This window comes from Micrasema longulum, unplaced genomic scaffold (assembly GCF_059751315.1).
Source record: "Micrasema longulum isolate JH-2025_06_02 unplaced genomic scaffold, ASM5975131v1 h1tg000060l, whole genome shotgun sequence".
In the NCBI taxonomy this organism is placed as follows: domain Eukaryota; kingdom Metazoa; phylum Arthropoda; class Insecta; order Trichoptera; family Brachycentridae; genus Micrasema; species Micrasema longulum.
Genome location: NW_028277267.1, coordinates 302,535 through 322,429, shown reverse-complemented (window position 1 = coordinate 322,429; position 19,895 = coordinate 302,535). Strand labels below are relative to the sequence as shown.

General features: G+C 30.1%; 1 protein-coding gene across 1 annotated transcript in view; it reads left to right on the top strand.

The window, feature by feature from the left end:
* Positions 1-19,895, top strand: part of LOC148285097 (suppressor of lurcher protein 1-like) — a 120,324-nt gene that overhangs the window by 78,339 nt on the left and 22,090 nt on the right. The window contains exons 5-6 of the mRNA XM_088230318.1: positions 2,743-2,831; positions 5,479-5,601. Of these exons, the coding sequence (XP_088086444.1) occupies positions 2,743-2,831; positions 5,479-5,601 (212 nt within the window). The remainder of the gene's footprint in view (positions 1-2,742; positions 2,832-5,478; positions 5,602-19,895) is intronic.

Here is a 19,895-nt window from a genome sequence, read left to right as displayed (position 1 = left end):
ACATTACGTAATGGGTTAAACAGCCCGTAAAGTAATACAGACTACAATATGTCAAATAAATAAGTCAATTACAACAGAGGTAAATAAAATTTATAGAAGATTTTTTTATTTATTAAATTGAAAACATACTATGCATAATTTTATTCCTAAGGAGTTTTTGTAAAACACTCATTTAGGGACATGCAGATAACAATATTTATTTACAAATGTTTTTACATTTCAAAGTATAACATTATTTACAAAAGCAGAATAAAAATTATGATACACTACAAACTAAAAGAGTAAGAAAAACATTTAAAAATAACAAAATAAACACTATTCAAGGTATGGAAATAAAATCAAAATGATGTTTACATTATACAATCTGGGAAAGAAAAATTAAAAAATATTAAAAATTAAAAATTACATGTATGTATACATAAAAACTGAACTAGTACGAGAGTGAAAATGTTAAAAATTACAAGAATAAAAAAAGTTTTTTTAAATTAACAAAATATGTGCAGCCAATACAGGTTAAAAAAATATCAAAAGCGTATTAAAATTACATATACATAATACAAGTTAAAAAAGTATAAAAAAACAAAAAAAAAATTTCAATAGTATTAAAAATTACATATACAAGCAAAAACGGTAAAATATTAAAAGTTATATGTTCAAGATGCGCATTCTCTGGATAAACTAACATTATTTATTCAAAGTACTTCTGGAAATAATAATTTTTCAATTTGCACGTCCTGTTTCTATATTTTGAAATTGGTACTTTGAATTTTTGTGGCAATTTATTGAATTCCTTGAAACCTATGAATTGTAAAGATATATATGAGATTGTAAGGGCAGGTCTCAGGTAGGAGATTCAATGACAAAACCAATGCAACGTTCTTGAGTACATCAACTTCACTTCCGTTTAAGAGACGTCCAAAATAAAAAAATTCATCCTATGAAAGGACTACAAGACGTGGTAAAGAGTAGCTACAACTCAGTTATCACTGTTACTCTTGGGCTTCCCAACCAAATTCTGTATTTTATTCAACGTATAATTAATACACCGATCATCAATATCATGTTATTTTGTCAATTTCAACTGGTGTCAGAGCTCCTCTTACAACGGCCAATACAATATTGTTGACGATAACTGGGTTAATGACAAAAGCGCGCGACCGCGCTCTCCGTTTCCGTGCTCGGAGGACCGACTATACAAAAATAACGCGTAAAGACGCACGCATTTGTACGCGCTTTACGCGTCGAGGTCAAGTATTCCGAACGATTTTAGTATTTTGTACAATCGGAAACATTTGTTAAAAGCTTGATGAAATACTAGAACACGGAATTATTAAAATTATCGACACGACAGCGGCTCAAATGAGAGCTATGTTTGAAGTTTAACACGCGTCAATAACGCAGGGTTGACACTTTTTTTTTGAGTCTCCTTTCGTATTGCGTATTTGTTTTTATCGAATTTAGTTTGTCGTCATATCAATCGAAGATCGAATCTATCTCTTTTACATGTACCTACAGTTCGTACTAACTATGCACAGAACTCTCCTCTGATTCGCTTGGCACGTAATTTTAATGTATTTTTCAATAGCATAGATATATTTAACTGCAGTCAATCCACTTTTAAAATAAAAAACTGTTATTTGAAAAACATTCTGTTTCTTTGTAAATATTTTTTTTTTACATTATAATTTTAAGATGTTTCTATTCACTGTTACCAAACACATACTCACCCTGTCCATAAGCCTACCCTCAAACCCATATACACTCACACACATATTCACATACCTAGCAAAAAACAACAATCAACTCACTTACCCACGCATCCTCACACACAAAAACTCGCACACATGCACTTCTACATGTATTAATATCTAACTGAACCGAATTCATATAAATGTATTTATGTGGAAAACTGATTTCGCATTATTTTTTGTTTTTTCATTATGTTGTGTGTATTTTTTTGTTTTGCTGTTGTCTTTCTGTTAAATTAAAAATTGAAATTAAAATCTTATGTTTTGATTTTATTATTTTACGACTGTTATATTGCTTTTTTGTGTTCTTAAACATTTTTTTGGATAAAAGAAATTGTGTTTTTTACTATTTCTCGTTTTATAAGCACATTTGTCTCGATTTTATAGTAAAATGCGCGAGTCAGTGTTTGTTTATTTTATATTATAATATTACCTAAATACAAATTATTCTCAGTTTTAAAAATCATTTTTCTCTGCTTTGATCATAATTATTATTTCTATGACTAAAATTTGCTTCAATTTAACTTTGCGAAAGAATCTCGTTTTCTTCTACGGACTCAAAATAGAAGGAGAATAAAAAATATTCGATGTTTACAATTTCTGAATATAATATAGTATGTAAAATGTATAATGATGTAGAATATAAATGTATGTGGGAAGTGAAAACCCTGATATTAATTTTGTGAAAATTTAAATAGCGTTTTTCTACGACAATGGTTTCTAAAATGACACATCGTTTATTAATTTCGTAAGTTTCTATGGCTCTTTATTTTAGGTTATAAAAATAACCTTAAATTTTGCGGTCTGCTGGGAACTGCCATAGCAATTCAGAAAAAAATAAGTTGATATATTAGCGGCAGAGAAAAGGTTAAAGATAAAATGAATTTTTATTACTACGACCAAACTAAATATTTTTAACTGACAGTATTACCCAAATATCACTCCTATTGTAAATCTATAACAGGAACGTAAATGTGTATTTTTCTTTTTTCAGTTGTCTCAACAGGGCGGACATTATAAAGGTTTTTGATGGAGAAAACAATTTATCACCGACCATTACAGTTTTATGTAATGAGGGAGCAGGTAGTGTATACTTTCAAATCAACCCCCGGTCATTTTATTTTTTCCTTTGGCGTGCCCATAATGGCCCAAGGGGTGGCATTTCAATTGAGGAGTGAACTATTGAATGGGCATAATTCCACTTTTTATTTTCTCAAAAAAATTGGCAAAAGAAATAAATACAATAAATATTTACAAATCAAAAATATAACGTTAAAATAAAATATAAAAAAAACAACAAAGTATGGAGAAATGTTGTTACAATTTAAAACAAAGAAACTTGACAGAATAAATATAATTATTTAACCGAACAACATAATTGCATACAACATTGCTGGTTCACTGGATTCGGTCCAGGTTCAGGGTTGTTTTAATTTTTTTTTTTTTCAAAATTAGAACAAATTAATTGACAGTTTCTAGTGCTGCGATTTGGAATTTGAATGTTGATCCTACTTTATAAAACGGACAGTCCGAAAGATTGTTAATCAATAAGGAATTTTCCTTTAAAATTTTATTTTTATATACGAGTAGCTTATATAGAAAGAAGCCCATCAAATATATTATATAGATAAAAAAAAATTAAACAATTATTGTAGGCCCGAAAAAACTACCTCAAGGCAATTATACCCGTCTTCATATTATTTGTGAAAAATTTATAAAATGTTTTAGTAAATAAAATAATAAAATACCCACACACTCGTATACTGGGTTTGCTGAAAATTTGTACACCTATCAATATATGGAGCGTTGGGCGCATTAAATTAGTTTTTTCCTATTTAAATATATTACTACGCTGTCAAAATTTCAACCTATTTCCATTAAGTATAAGTAAATAGAGAGGATTGCTCATAGAACGATAGTTTGGAAATTATATTCCGAAACATTGCCTTGCAAAACGTGTAGTAGAGTAAAAAATACCAACTGCCTATGTCAGTTTACTGTGAATTAAAAGCTGTATGCCTAAAAAGGCGTATTATTACAAACTCTGCTTTACTTTTTTTTTACATTTTCCACAATAATATGCCAAGGGCCCAATCACAGTGGTGGATTACAGCTCAAAACGCCTAGACTTGATAACAGTATCGTTGAATTTTTGTGTTCTCACCGGGTGTGAGTCAAATGTCTTAGCCACTAATAAATTACACCACGAAGACTGTATACATGAAAGTTTAAAATGATAAAAATATTGATTTAACAAATCATTATCAATCAAACATAGGTGGCAAAATACTTTTTCCTATCATAATAATTTGATTTTGAATTACTTAAACATTTTCATTCTAATACATAATTTTCTTGTTTGAATAATTTTTCGATACAAATGAAGGACTCGTGTATTGTATTCAAGCGGGAACTAATTATCACTCTTTTACTATGTAACGAAAAATATTCTAAAATGCAATTTTTGTCATTTAGTACTTAAATACTAGTATAAAAACATTTTACCTACATTTTATGCACCGGCTGTAAAAAGCTTACACGCAAGTTTTTTGTGAAAAGTGGAATTACGCCCTTTTGATTGGACACACCTCAATTATTCTTTTGTGAGTTTTATGTTACGTGTTCTGTGTTATTTAGGTATTCACGAAATGCAAAATAAAATATAATTATGTGTACAGAACCTTTAACAGAGTCCAACTTATTCGCTTAAGTTGTAATTATTTTGTCACGTGGTTTTATAATTTTTATAACGCTTTATTGATTATTTATGGACTCGTATCTTGTATGAAAAAAAATGTCACAAATTATTTGTATATATTAAAAAAATAAAACTTCGATTAAAATTTTAATTTATTTATTAAATTTGTTTAGATAAATTACTTTTTTTTTAAAATTCTTGAACACAACACGGAAAAAACTTAAATATACAATTTGAATTTTAGAAATTATAAAAATTAAATCATCTAATAATTAGAGTAAAAGGAAACTATCCTTTCTAATTTTTCTTTCAGTAACGGGAGTTTTGTCTATATCAAAAGAAATTCAGTTAAGTTAAGACATTGCAAGATGAAATCAATTTTTTTAACACATTTTCAATTAATATAATTTGTAAAATGCTTATAACGACCTTTCATTCTATGAACAATATTTCGAGTTTGCCCATCTTTTAGATAAATTCTAGATTTTTACTTACCTCGTTTAACAATAGATGTCAATAGTTTTCTTTATATTGTCGTTATCTGTGATTAACCAGCGAGCATGGGAGTGTAATATCACAACCTTGCATGTGAAAAAATATCGCTAAGTATGAGAGTCAGCCTGGTAAATTGCTGAATGTAATTTGATTTTTTTAGGATACAACGGGCCTGGAGGTCCAATTACAGTGGTAAATTACATCACGAAATATCCAGGCGGAAGAAAAATTACATTTCGTTTTTGTACGCTCACCGAGAATCGAACTCGGAATTTTCTGTGCGTGGGTCAAGAATCTTATCAATTACAAAAAACAAAGTTTCACAGTATGTAAAGTAACTAATCAACCCAGCCAATGGCGGATTACAAACTTTGTAAATGCTAAGACGTCCATATTTTCAATAGCTTTATCTCTGTTTTAAAAATATTATTGTGAATTTTTTGAAAGTTGAAATGTGCCTAAAATAATTAGGCGGATCAAGTACGTGGCAAAAAAAGTCTCGCAACAAATCGAAGTGTGACTAATTCTTGATTTCAGAAATGGAGATCTTGTCGACGAGTTCAGACCTCTACATAGAGTTTATTGCAAACTCGGAGTCCCCGGGGCAGGGATTCAAGGCGAGTTTCCAATTCCAACCACTAGAGGAGATTAGCAACTCAGGTGAGGCTTACTTTTATTTAATCAGGAAAATTTCTATGGTTATGTATGAAAAAATATTCTTCGACTCTACTGCCTTTAAGTTAGTGAATCTATTTTTGTCAACTAAAATAACAAATGTATTACTTTACAAAAATAAGTTATGCTGTAAAAACTTTAGAGACACGGGAGATACACACTTTTCAATTTTATAAAGCGGTAAATTGCTTATTATTTTATGATATTTTTTTTATTTTACTGCTCCATCGTTAGATAAATCTTGGTTATTTTGCGTTATTGCCCGTACGAGGTTTTCGCGTAACCTAAACTACTTAATACCGAGAACACGTACGATGTTTGCTCGGAGAGACTTTTCATATATTGCTCCAAGAGTGTTCAACGTCTTGGATGAACATATTAATTTCTCTAAAACAATGTCCATATTTAAGATGAAGATCCATAATTGGATTTTATCGAGAGGAAGAGAACACTGTATAAGATTGCTTCGGGAATAAATATATAATATCGATGCTGTCTTTATTAATATCCATTTACGTATATATGTATATCATCTTTGAATAAATTCAATAATAATGCATAATTATTTGTAAATATATATTTAACTTTATTATTACGTTTATTAAATAACATATTCAACCATATATGAAAATGCGTTACTATTATTACTTCATTGTAATATTTTGTATTTATTTTTATTCTCAATTAATTTCTGAATTTAATTATAAAATTAATTACATATTATTTTTGCCGATCTTTATTTACATTTTTTTATTATTTTTTTCATATTTATTACAGCAATTTACAAGTGATTATTTATACAACAAATTAATTAAGTCGTAAAAGTAAACATATTTATTTTTTATTTTTGCTGTTGGTTCATCTAAACTGCCTAACTAGGGATAGCTTTCCCGTTCTAAGGCAGTTCATTATGTATTTTATAATAATATTAAAAAATTATTACAGTTTTATTATTGTGTGCTTTTTCAGTATTTAAAGTAAATAATAAATGAACAGTGAAAACATAGTCCTAAGTCATTACTAATAAAACAAGAAATCAGCTTACGTCCTTCTACATCGGACAACAATTTCTCTGACTCCCTCCGACCAATATAGATTAAAAATGCCGTCAACACCTTCCTCAGCTTGGCAATCCCACCACATTTCCATGAGTCTGGGATAAGGTTATATATCCTCGGGCCTATATAATATTGCTGCCTTTGAGCCAAAAAAGTATTAACTCCTCTCTGTAGAATCAGATCCTTATTAGAGTGTCTAGTATTTTGAACATGACAAACCCCTGCGTACTTTTCCCTGTTGAGATCCGTGTATATTGCCATGTATTATCATATAACTTTTCTGCATTCCATTTTTTGACATGTATACATTTCTGTTATTATTTTGTTTATTGTTTTGATTATTGTGTATATTATTTAATAAGTTAATATTAATTAAGTTAATAAATATTTTTGATTTATATATAGAAGAGTCCTGACTTAACGTGGAATTTTCTAACAAGTCAAGACATAAAAAAATATTATTGTGCTCTATGATAAAATGGTGTATTTTGTGCATTAAATAAAAATAATAAAAAATATATTTTCATTCTCAGATACAACACAATTCATATTTTTATATTCTAAAAGTCACATAAAACACAGTTACAATAAACAACGCAAACCAGCTCGTTCTTAGAAATGTGTGTGCTTTTGTGAACCAAATGCAGCGTAGTTCGATCATCTGTTACATGCAGGTAAGGTAATCAGTCCTGCGATTCAGATGTCAGTCCAGGAACAAAGAAATATTTCAATTTGCACTACCTTTAAAATCACTATTTAACGTCTACCTCGTAAGAAATCGAACCGAGGAATGGTAGGCGAACGCGCCAAACACTACATAACGTGACGCACTTATCTCCATTCGAAATTCTTATTCAGAACTTACCATCGAATCGGAAACACTCGTCGAGGATTCTGGTTCTATTTCACACACAGAACTGTATTTCTTCACCCGCCTGGACAAATAAATGATAAAATAATGTAAAATACCGATGAAAAATATGAGCATAGTTTTCATTGCAGGAGTGTTAGCGTAAACATGTTTTAATATGTAGCATGATTTTCCATATAACACATAAAACTGGCGCTTGAATTATGCTACTCGACATTTTGAAAATGATTTGAGGTTGCACGCTACTGACATAAAATGCATTAATTATTTCTGTGCAGAATGCACTTGAATCCGCCCCGTTGCATTGTCAGACACGCGATGCAAAAAACAGTTTTGATTACGCTACCGCCCGCGTTATTTTTTCACATCCAATTTCATTTTTAAGTGCAATGATAAAATTACTACCGGGTAATTTTAATTAAATTCTCGGAATAAGCAGTTGGATATAAAAATAGTAAAAAGCCACTGCTTTAAATTTAAATGCCACTTTAAAATTATAGTTAAGCCAGGCTACTTTAAATATCAGCACGCTATTTCACTAGAAAATTAGGAAGATGTACCAACGTTATTTTATACCATAGTAAAAAATGCAGTAAGTACCAACATGTAAAGAAGCTTGTTAAAGAATTTTTACTACGAAAATCTCAATGAATTTAAAGGTTCGGATATTAAAAACTTCACTTTGCATAAATCTCAAGACAAATTAATGCGGTAACTTAAATAAAAACATGGAAAAAAAACACTTATCTATTACATTACATATTACACTTAACTATCACTTCATGCTCTGTGCGCCTGTTGCAGGTATTTTTTTAAAAAATCTTTCGATAATCCCGGAAAACATAAGCTAAAAATAAGTGTAAAGATACTAATAGTGGATTTTAATCACATTAAAGTAATTTAATTTTCACTTGAATTCAAGCAACTTTTGGAATATTTCGGAATGCTGCCGGCTGCTTGTCTCCATACAAATTTATACTGGAGTTTTGACGCACAGCCTAGCCAGCGGCGGTGTTAAAAAAAAATATTCTAACAATATGTAAATTCATTTTTTAGTTCGGAGAAATACTTTGAGCTGGAAGCACGTCAGTTTGAATGCGGAAGTTCTGTGGTTTTTTTATTTGTTTAAAAACTAATAAACTATGGAAAAAATATATTTTTTTCAATTTGTATACGATGTATTATCAGCGTTACAATTTTGTATTTCGGAAATAACTCCGCGTATGACGTCAGAGGTTCTCTTCCGCTTATTTTTGATCAGTTTTGCCCATTGATTCAATCACGGCAAGCTAACCAGAAATCATCCATAACTCTCATCATTGGTTGATTTATATGAACCAGTGACGTTGTTCGAATAGTTCATTTTTATCAAAAGGTTTTTTTTTTTTTTCATGCATTTTCAGGATACTTTACCTTACAATTTCATACTATAATTTTTACGACGCGCAAAAAAACATTTATTGTATCCAATTTCCTTGTTGTATTTTTTTTTACAAAATATATGGCACAGTGTGAGACTGTGTAAAATATCCATAATCGGCAGCCAGCTAGTATGTGTTTTTTTTTCTTTTTTTTCTTTGGTCTTAAAATAGTACAAACATAAAACATGAATATTCTTATAATTAAAATATAAACTAAATTCTATTATTGGATCTTAATGAACAAGCAAAACAGATTTCAAGTATCAACTGTGTCATCAATTTGTTAATTCATTTATGATTTAGTTATTTGACTTATTTTAGACTATTTTTTTAGGGCCAAAAACATTTTTAACGCTTCCACAGAAAATTTAATAAAATATAATTATTTAATAAGACTTATTTAAAAGAAAACTACAAAAATTATATTATTCAAATTTTTCATTTTAGATAATATAAGACGCAATCGATATGTTTATTTTTTACTGTACTTATAGTTGAAAATTTTGGAATGTGAACATTTGAAATAGGAAATAAATTTTAAAATGGCGCAGTTGGTTAGACGGTCAACGGTGAAACTGGTGCCGCGGTTTCAATTCACGCCAGTTGCCAGAAAAAAAATCAAGAAAAGTTATTTTCTCAATTAATCTAGGTGTTATACTGTATTTTTCATAACCTTCTACCATATTCATTCTTTTTCACAAGCTAACAAGCCTCTAAATAGAGGCTTAGCGGATTATTCGTTTAAAAAAAACTTGTTATGTTAGTTCCGTTTAAAAAAATGTTTGCTGAATCATCTAGTAAAAAATATTGTCTCAAATGATAAAACAAATTTTATATAAATTAAATTGATACGATTGTTTTTTTATGTTTCAATCATAAAAAACAATTTTTATGGTGTTAGTATTCTTTCTAGCTTAGATTGTACCAAGATCTAATAATTTTTCAAGTGCTACTTGTACCAAAAAAGTTAACTTATAAAGATAATTAACGCTAAAATTCAAAAGCTAATATTGCGTTTTTTTATCGAAATGGACGTAATTCTTCTTTTCTAAAGTTTTTCATGTATTTTTTTTTGTCTTTGACGAAAACGCAACAATTATTTTAGTTCACTTTTTTTAATGTGATATTATTTTTCTTAAGGGGTCCTAACTCATCTTCTAACAATGGAAATAAAAGTTATGTTAACGTTTATTTTATTATAGTCGGTTTGGAAACCCTAGTTGTAAAATTCCTAGTTTGTAGCAGCACAGTGGAGTGTATTTTTTGTGTATTTCGCCATTTTGTATAACTGTTCATTGTTTGCACGCGAGAGCTTTCTAGAACTGACTAATATAGAAGTGCAGAAAGGCAATATCTGGCCTTAATTTCCTGTTCCAAGAACTAAGAAACGAGAAACCATATTCTTACCTTTGTAGCTTTGCTCCAATGTAGATACATTGTTCACTTAATACTGACATTACGGTTTCCTGGCCAAAAGAAAATTAAATAATGCTTCTTTTATATGCTCAGATACCTCTACTTACGGCTTTTCTTATAACAGTTCAAATTATAACAAGTTTTATCGTGTTGGGTACAATATGTTTTGGTAAAGGGCAATCTATGTCATTGTTCATAAGTTTAAATAGCAATAACTATTAAAGAAATAAAACACGAGTGATACTTTAATCCACAAATTTGGAATATCAAGTGACCGGTTTCATCGCTTTCGCGACATCTTTGAGACTGTTATCTTTATTAAGAAATTGAATACAAAACAGAGATAAGGATAGAGAAATTAAAATTATATGATAGTAAATGAAACTGAAATATTTTTGTCTTAAGGATTATTAACAAAGTGTTTCAAGTTAACTAATGAGTTGATATAATAATATTTCTCGTGAATTTCTAATGAGAGGAACCGGTCACTGGATATTCCAAATTTGTGGATTAAAGTATCGCCCATCTTTTATTTCTTTTGTAAACTACTATGAACATCAAGAATTTTGAATTACAAACATAAATGTAAATAGCAATAGCAATACTTCATATATTTTTTTCTGCAAACAACTCTGTATAATAGTAATTATGCTAATTAAATAAAGTTACATCCATTCTGAATGTTTATCGAGAGGTTTATTTATGTATTTTTTATATTTCACGTGTTTGTTTTTTATCACAAATAATAATAGATTTGATTTGAAAATGTTTTTATTATTTAGTTTTAAGAGAGCAGCTTAAAGCAAGCTTAAATATATTTTGATAAATACAAATTGTTGTGGATTTCGCGTATTTAAAACAAACCTAGCTCATTTTCGAAGTTGTTAAGACTACACGGTGACAGCTCTTGTAGTAGCTTATTCTAACTATCAACAACCCTATTTCTCTGAAAATACTTTCGTGGGTTTAGGTTGAATCTAGTTTTCTCCAGCATGAGACTGTAACCTGGAAGTCGAATATTTACTTTCTGTTTGATCGTGGATTTCAAACTCGTGTTGACTATATTTTACGTCTCTATTTTATCTCTAAAGCTATGTAAGATATTTTTTCTATCTCTCTCTTTAAATCTATGTCGTGTAAATCTACCTCAACTTCTTGTTTGGTATAAGATAATAGTGAAAATGGTTTTACTTTTGATTAATTATATTACAAAACGAGATGTACCGAACTGTAACAAATATTAAGGCTAAAAAAACTTACACTAAACTCCTGAAAGGAAAACTGATTTAGTAAAAATATTTATTATATATTTTTTTACATTTATTATTTAATTTTCAATCTGCAATTAGAGCACACATGGACATATTCTTATGTGCGCAATAGTTATAATACTGTATACACATGTATTTTATTTATATATAATTTTATATGTATTACGTCTTAACTTTAAGTTTAAAAACCTATAAAAAATATGTTTGTATACTTTTACTACTCAATTAATCTATTAACAAAAAGAGCGACACATAAACTGAATCATATAAAATCTTAACACATATAAGAATATTGTATAAATGTTCAGTCAAAACAATTTAAATAATATTCCAAAATACTCCAATCGGGATTTGGTCCAATATTACAATGGGAAGCTGACAATTTTTTCTTCAAACGTCTGTATATAATGTGAAATAGAATTTTCTATTTTATATATATTTAGACATAACTTTTTTTCAGATATGTTTTAAATGTTGTTTATTTATGTTTATATCCATATAGTGTTTTTGATTATCATATAAAACATTGTTGTATTTTTATATCTATATTTTTGCGGATGTTAGAGGACCGGCAGCTGGCCGGTGTAGAGGAGCCAAATAGCCCGCGACGGTAGCATGCATCTCGGATCAAGATCTGCACAGCACCTATGTATGTGCAGTACTTATATTACAACTGTTAGGATTTTTTGTTTTTATTGTATTTTTTAAACTATTTATTTATATTCGTATGTGTGCATCTATGCATATATTTATGCGTATTTATTTATTTATTAATTTTATTTTATTTATTTATTTACATACATAAGGTTATTGTATATATTTTAAGACAATAAGTTCCAACTCCATGGGACTTAAAGTCCTGTGTTGAGATTGGACGAGCAATTATATGACACAGACACATGAGTATATCACTTCAAATATAGGATTAGAAACATAATAAATAATTATGAAAAATATTTTTAAAAAACATATTAATGGCATATAAATATGGTAAACAGTAAACTCAAGCATTTGGAAAATCATCAAAGAGTTTCCCACTCAAATCTCTCCCACTAATGAAAATCCAGTTCTTAACTCCTTTCTTGAAAATATTTTTTGTCCTTGAGAGCTTAATACGTTCTTTCAAAATATTGAACACTCTCGGTGCGATAAATAAGTGCTGTCTCTGAGCAAAAGTCGTACGGGTTTTGGGTATGACATAATTCATGCTCTGGGAAAACCTCGTACGGACATTCTGCTGAGACCTCTCCTTATTGTTTAACCAGAAGTGTGTAAGTGCTTGTTTTATGTATACACATATATTATCACATAGAAAATACTAATTGTAGTAACTGGAACATAATAAAAAATAATGTAAATGAATGCCTCGACTCGGGTTGTGCCCAGTGAGGTGTTTATACAGAAAAGAAAAAAACTTATTTGAAATAAATACAAATTTGCAGGATACCGTGGAAGACGTATCAAATTTTCAAACAAATGTGGGTACACATTTTCGTAGAGAACATTCGATTTTACTTTATAAACAATTAAAGTTCCTTTTTAAAGACTTCCGATTGTAATCGGGGCCCTGATATTAAGAAAAGGGGTCAAAACTGCTTTGGTCCAAAGTCACTATTACGTCGGTAAAAAGGTGAATAACCTTTTGCCGGAATCGTGGAAAAATTGTAGTTTTTCAAGTTGAGAAATGTTTTGACCTTCCTGTACCATGACATTGATCGTAAGGAGTCGGGGAAATTGATGCGCGCCGTGGATTGGATATTAATGGACCACCATGGTGAAAATATATATTTTTTTAAATTTATGAAAAACTATTTTTTTTTAAATATGCAACCTACTTCACTGAGGTATAAAGGAATTGAGATGACTCTTCATATAATACGAATTTGAAATCGTGTTCAAAAAATTATGTAACAACATTGTCGTGCAAAACGCGTAGTAGAGTAATAAGGACTAACTGTTTATGCGCTTTCTCTAATTTAAAGCTGTTCGTCGCGAAAGGAAAAACATTATTTCCCACCGAATAAAATATAAGCTCCGGAACCTATGTTGAATGGAATACAATTCGGGTGCTTAGTGCCACTTTTAGTGTTTATACACATATATCAATAATTAAAGCAAGGATTTTTTTTCTAATTTACCAGTAAAATGAACTAATGATAAAATATAAACGTCGGAATGGGTGTGTGTATCATTGCAAGCTGAATAAAGTTTTAAACAAAAAAATGTAAAAATAAAAAAGTTTACGAAAATATTCATTTAAAAAAATCTACTTTATGTTTTCGCTGTATCACCATTTCGTAATAGGTTATATCCATAGAATTACGAATAGTCCAGAAGGAGCGTAGAATCATATTTGAATACATTGGACTGTGTCCATAAATCCCCCCCACTATGCCCACTTTCGCCGCGCGCATTCGTAATGCCACCGCGTAGTGTTACACGGTGGGAAAAAATATAATTATTACACAAATTTAAGATTAAAAAAAGGAATCTGTTAATTTCTCTTAATTTTATTGTGCACGCGGAAATATTGATTGACACAACAGAGTCGATAAGTAAAGGGTCATTTAATAAGAGTAATTGAATTAATGAACTTTGAACTTAAAATATAAAACAAATTTTATTTGACATGAAACGGATATTTTTATATCATGTTGAATAATATTTGATGTTTTGAAGATAATGTCGGTTAAATGTCTACCACAGAGTTGCTTAATCCGAGGTCCAATTTTCATTAGTTCTCTCATTGGATGAGCAAAGTAGGGTAAAAAAAAATACTACCCTGGCAACACTAACGAAACGTTCATTTTCTTTTCTTCGACAATCTGATGGAGGGAAAAATTATTCAATTTTTAAGTTATGTATTTGCTACTTACACATTCATTTGCTAATTACACGTGAAATGTGATCCCATCCTGTTTCTTTAAGAACCTAGCAGTATTTTTACACTTTTAAATAACACAACACGGTATAGTTGAATTCAAATCAGGAGTTGCGTACTGAGCGACGTCTACAAAGAAACTAATGGGTCAAAACGTAAAAAAACCACTCATTAATGAGTAGTTTGTTCGACTTTTGTTTGATGCTCGTATGCGGTTTCTGGACTATTGTTAATTTTATGGTTATATCGTATACATATCTAATATCTAGCTATTCGTAGATACAAAGATACCTAAGTATTCAATATTATGATACCTCGCATATTATCGTTTATTTTAATACAACAGAAACATAATTCCCTTAAATCTCTAATAAATTACGTTTTCCGACCTTTAAAAAGTATAATTTTGCTTTTTAATCCTTTACACAGCCTTTAATTCCGCGTGGGCACATTATTTAAAATCTGCTCGCATTTGATAGCCTTTTCGAACACATACATTTCCCGAACAAACCTTGTTGGTTTTTTTATGTTTATCATTCAGAGGAGTCCATCAATCCTTTTTTTATATACATATTTAGGGAGGTTTTTGGGTATATTTATCTATGCGAGACCTTGTATGTCCCCTTGTCTCGTTCAAAGTACCAGCCTTTGACAGATCTGCCGCCATTTTCTCCGGCAAATGTCAATTATTCAACTGCGCTCGCTTCCGTCGGTATGGTGGGTTCTGTTTTATCGACCGGAAAGAGTGATCGAGCATTGTCTTTTTTTACCAACCGATGCGATGAGTTAGAGACGTTTGGAATGAAAATTGTCGGTTTAAATCGTAGGCGTAGTACTGAAAAAAAGGAAAAATAAAAAAACTCATTACTTCACCATTTGAAAAATAAAAAAACTCATTACTTCACCATTTGCCCTCACATTTTATTAAAAGTGTTCAGTAATTGGAGCTAAAGTGATGTATTTTAACAAAGTACGATTAATTTAGTTTATAACGGTTAAAAAAGTTTTTTTACAAGCACAATTAAGTATTATAAAATAAAATCCGATGGTTTTCTGTATGTCCTGGCAAATAAAGAATACGATTCTGTATGTGAAATAGAACCAGAACCATGGAGCGTTTTAGACTCAATGGCTGCTCTCAGATAAAAATCCTCAATAAGGAAACCGAGTGTAAATAGCTCGCTATAAGAAAATGGAAATCAAGTTGGGTAAAATCAAATTCAACCCACCGACCTTTGATCCGTGAATCCGAGACACTAGCCACGGGACCACAACCCAATTCAATGCGTAATACTGATCACTTTACCGTATTGTAACTCGTGATCGAGATTCACTGCATTTGGTACATAAATAAAGTGCCTTATGCACCATTGTCGAGAACCTGATGCCTTTTAAAGTAAATAAACGTGGTAACGACTTTCAGAATACATCCGCAGTATATATATATGTTTATTAATTATGAGTATTTAACTATTGTTAACAAGGAATTGATTAATAATATGCACCGTCTTTAGTTATATGAATATTTCTGTTTTTTTTTTAAATATTTTTTTACTATTTTTCGTTTTTCATAGGCCAAATAAAAAAATACTGCCAAACAGTTGTATCGCTTCCGCTTGATGACAGTTTTTCACCGGAGTTGGATGCATCTGTTTTCTTCTTTCTTTATTCATAACGGTTATAACTTTAAGTAGCAAAAAAAATGGTGATTGTAAAAATTGAGTTTAATATAAAGAAATACGTCATATCCCTAGGGAGCACTGAATCCGAGTGATTAACCTAATGCACTTTGCCGGTCGCCACGTTCCACGTGGCTCCGCCCACTCTTACGTTATGACCGGTACTGTAGCGACATCTTTTGAGTAGCGAGTGTCACTACTTCACTACAATTATTTTGAGAAAATGAGCCTGAATTTAGTGAAATTTGCGGAATACTTCTAATTATTTATGCCGCATAAATTTTCTGGTATAAAAACGCTTCACAAAGCTAAACTTTTCCGCTTTTACCGTACGATAAAAACTAAAATTAAAGTCGTCATATATGCGCGGTAAGTGTATTCACTTCTCTAATATTAACGAACTTAAATGGCTTTCTTTTTCAGTAAAGTTATTCCGGTCTCGATATTCAAAGAAGTATTTCTCTTTGCAGTAATGATAAATCCCCCCTAAAAACGTCCTTAGTAATTGGATACACAAAAAAGGCGAAGTAAAAATCTCCTTTAAACATCTTATTTAAGTTTAAGGTTGGCAATTTGAATATTTTCCTTGTACCTAAGCAAAGAAACCGTACCTACTTGAAGCTTTATAATATAATGTCCAAACTTTTTAATAAAAATATAATGCCGGCTTGTTACTTTATGGAAATCGCAGACTCTTTCCAGCGATATTTGACGACAAAGAAATTTCAAACAAATTTTATATGTATAATACATACATATTTTATGGCATTAATTAATGTTAAGAGTATCTACGTATATACATCAATTACTCTGTATCCAGGCGGATTCAAAATAAAATTCTGTGTGTGAAATAGAACAGCACCCTGGACGAGTGTTTTCGACTCGACGACTGCTCTCGGGTAAAAGTCCTGAATAAGGAAATCAAGTGGATATAATTCCGCCTCGTTGTGTAGTGGTGACGTGTTTGCCTACCATCCTTGAGGTCGTTGGTTCGATTTCTGGTAGGACGGATGTAAAATATTGATTTTAAAAGTTTTTTAAACTACAATATTTCATTGTTCCTGGACTGAGACCTGAAGCGTAAGAGAACGCCAATCATCTTACCTTCGGGAGACAGATGATCATACTACGCTGCATTTTGTTTGCTAATACGGTACCCTATGCACCACTGACCAAATACTTAGGCTATTTAAATATTTTTTTTAGAAAATAAATAGGCGTGTCTGATAAATAGCAATACATTAAAAGGATGTGACACCTTATATAAATTGTAAACATTTTTGAGGAGGAAGTAGGGATGAAAGTTGAGAATTTTCACTGTCTCGAGATAATAAGTGATTATTTCACACACTGTGAAAACATTTATTATTTTGCTCTTTTTGAAACATCGACATTTCTACAATTATACGTATAAATGCAAAAAAGATCCAACTGTCAAATTACAGTTTTGAGACATTTGAGGAAATATAAGATTACCATAATATAAAATTACAGGTAACTACTTGATTTGAAAAATTGTTGTTAATGATGGAAATAGTATTTTTCTTGCCAACGGTGTTTCATTTGTTCAAAATTAACATTTCATTTGTGAGTTATATGCCTATTTATGGAGCTGGATCATTTTTGATTAAAAAGATTTAAATATTTTTACATGCGAAAAAAGTTCAAACTACATTTTGTAAAATTTTGCTACAGGGTTTGTATGGAGAAAAATCGTAAATCTATTTAAAAACCCTTTAAAATAATAAATAGTATAAATCAATATTGTATAACTCTATAATAAATTAACTAGTAGGTAGTCATGTTATTGTTTATTTTGCATAAAAAAATGTCTGCCTTAAAACAGGTTGTACTCAGTTAGGCAGACCAGACAAAATCCAGAAAAATCTATTACCTTAGTAAGTATGTAGTAATTGTATTTTTTTGTTAATAAACCATGATTATCATTATTTTTATTATTATGTTGGATTTATTATAAATTAATTAATAGACACGCATTATATCCATGAAATATGCATTTTTTTAAATTTATTTATTTGCCTATGCAGACATACAAATGTATTTGTAATTTATTATCTTATATCATCATCATTCTATTTACACACCTAATTGGGCATAGGGCACCGCATTGGTACACCTATCGTAGCGTATCTAGGGATAATTTAGAATTATGAGCAAATCTTGATCTCTTTTGTTACATGAAGGAAAGATGATCAGTTTTATGTAATTATATGAAGTAGACGGAATATTTGCATTTGCGCTATTCCTGATGCAAAAATTTATTTTACATATCTTTTATACGAAAACATTTTTCAACTACATTAAGACCAAATATCATCAGACTCTTTGTGCAAAATGTAAAATTCTTGTATTGCATTATGAACCGTATTTTAAAATTGAATTACTACGTAAGTATTTGTCTAACCGGATGGATCTTTTTTGTTTAAATATAAACGAGATATTCTCTATCGATTTTTACCATAAATTAAAAAAAGATCCAAAGTGAGTTGGATCTTTTCTGCATATATACGTCCAATTATTCTACCAAACTGTTGATTTTTATCTTTTTTTAAAATAGTAAAACCTTGATGTGTGAGAAATTCATCCAATTTTTTTAAACTTCTAGTCAACTAACGCCTAAAAATATTTTGATTTTTTTCTTCATCGCAGACAAAGTGATTTGATCAAAAACATTCTCAAAAATGTTATCCATATACATAATATGTTGTAACAAATGGGTCAAACTAAAATATTCCCTAGAATATTCTCGTCTAGTCAGCGTCGGTAACCCATTTAGTAATGTTGTAACCCACTTGAATTCCGTAATAAAAAGAATAACACATTAATAATGAAAATAATATTTGCTATCTTGACGCAAATACAAAACTCATAGATCGTCTGGAGCGTTTGCAGAACCAAAGCATCCGCTTCATTTTCAATCTTAAAAAGTATGACCATGTATCACCCTTTCGCTCCGAACTCGAGTGGCTTCGTTTTTATCAGCGCATAAACTTTCAATCTCTCTCACTTCTTTATAATATTATTCACAATACTAGTGCTCCAAAACATCTTGCTGAGAATTTTATTTACCTTTCTGATCGTAGTCTTTCGCTTCGCTCTTCTCGGGAGAGTACACTTTTTATTACTCGACAAAGCGAATCATTTTTTAGCTCTTCTTTTTCCATTCAAGGTGCTTGACTTTGGAATGAGCTACCTCTTCATATAAAAAATGCATCTTCTTTAGCCACCCTAAAAAAACGCCTTAAACATAACTTTATATCCTCAGAACCCTAAACTCATTGTGTCTTATTGTTTTGTAAAATATATAATTTTTCCCCTTTTCTTTCTCTGGTTGTTCTTTCTATCTCTTTCCTAACTCATTATCTGTTTCCACATTCCCCATCCTTTAATATGTACAACAAAATGTATTTTTTCAAAGTTATTGCGTGCAAGCTTTATATCCCATAAAAAAACAGCTATTATTTTCCATTAATTTATTTATTTATTTATTTATTATCATTATATTACATACACAAAATTATAATTTATGTAAAGTTGCTTTGACTGTCTAACTAGGGCTATTTACCCCGTTCTAAAACAGTCAAAAAAATATAAAAAACAGTTATCAATTTATAGAAACAGTTATAAAGATACAGGACAAAGTGAAAAACAAATTAAAAAA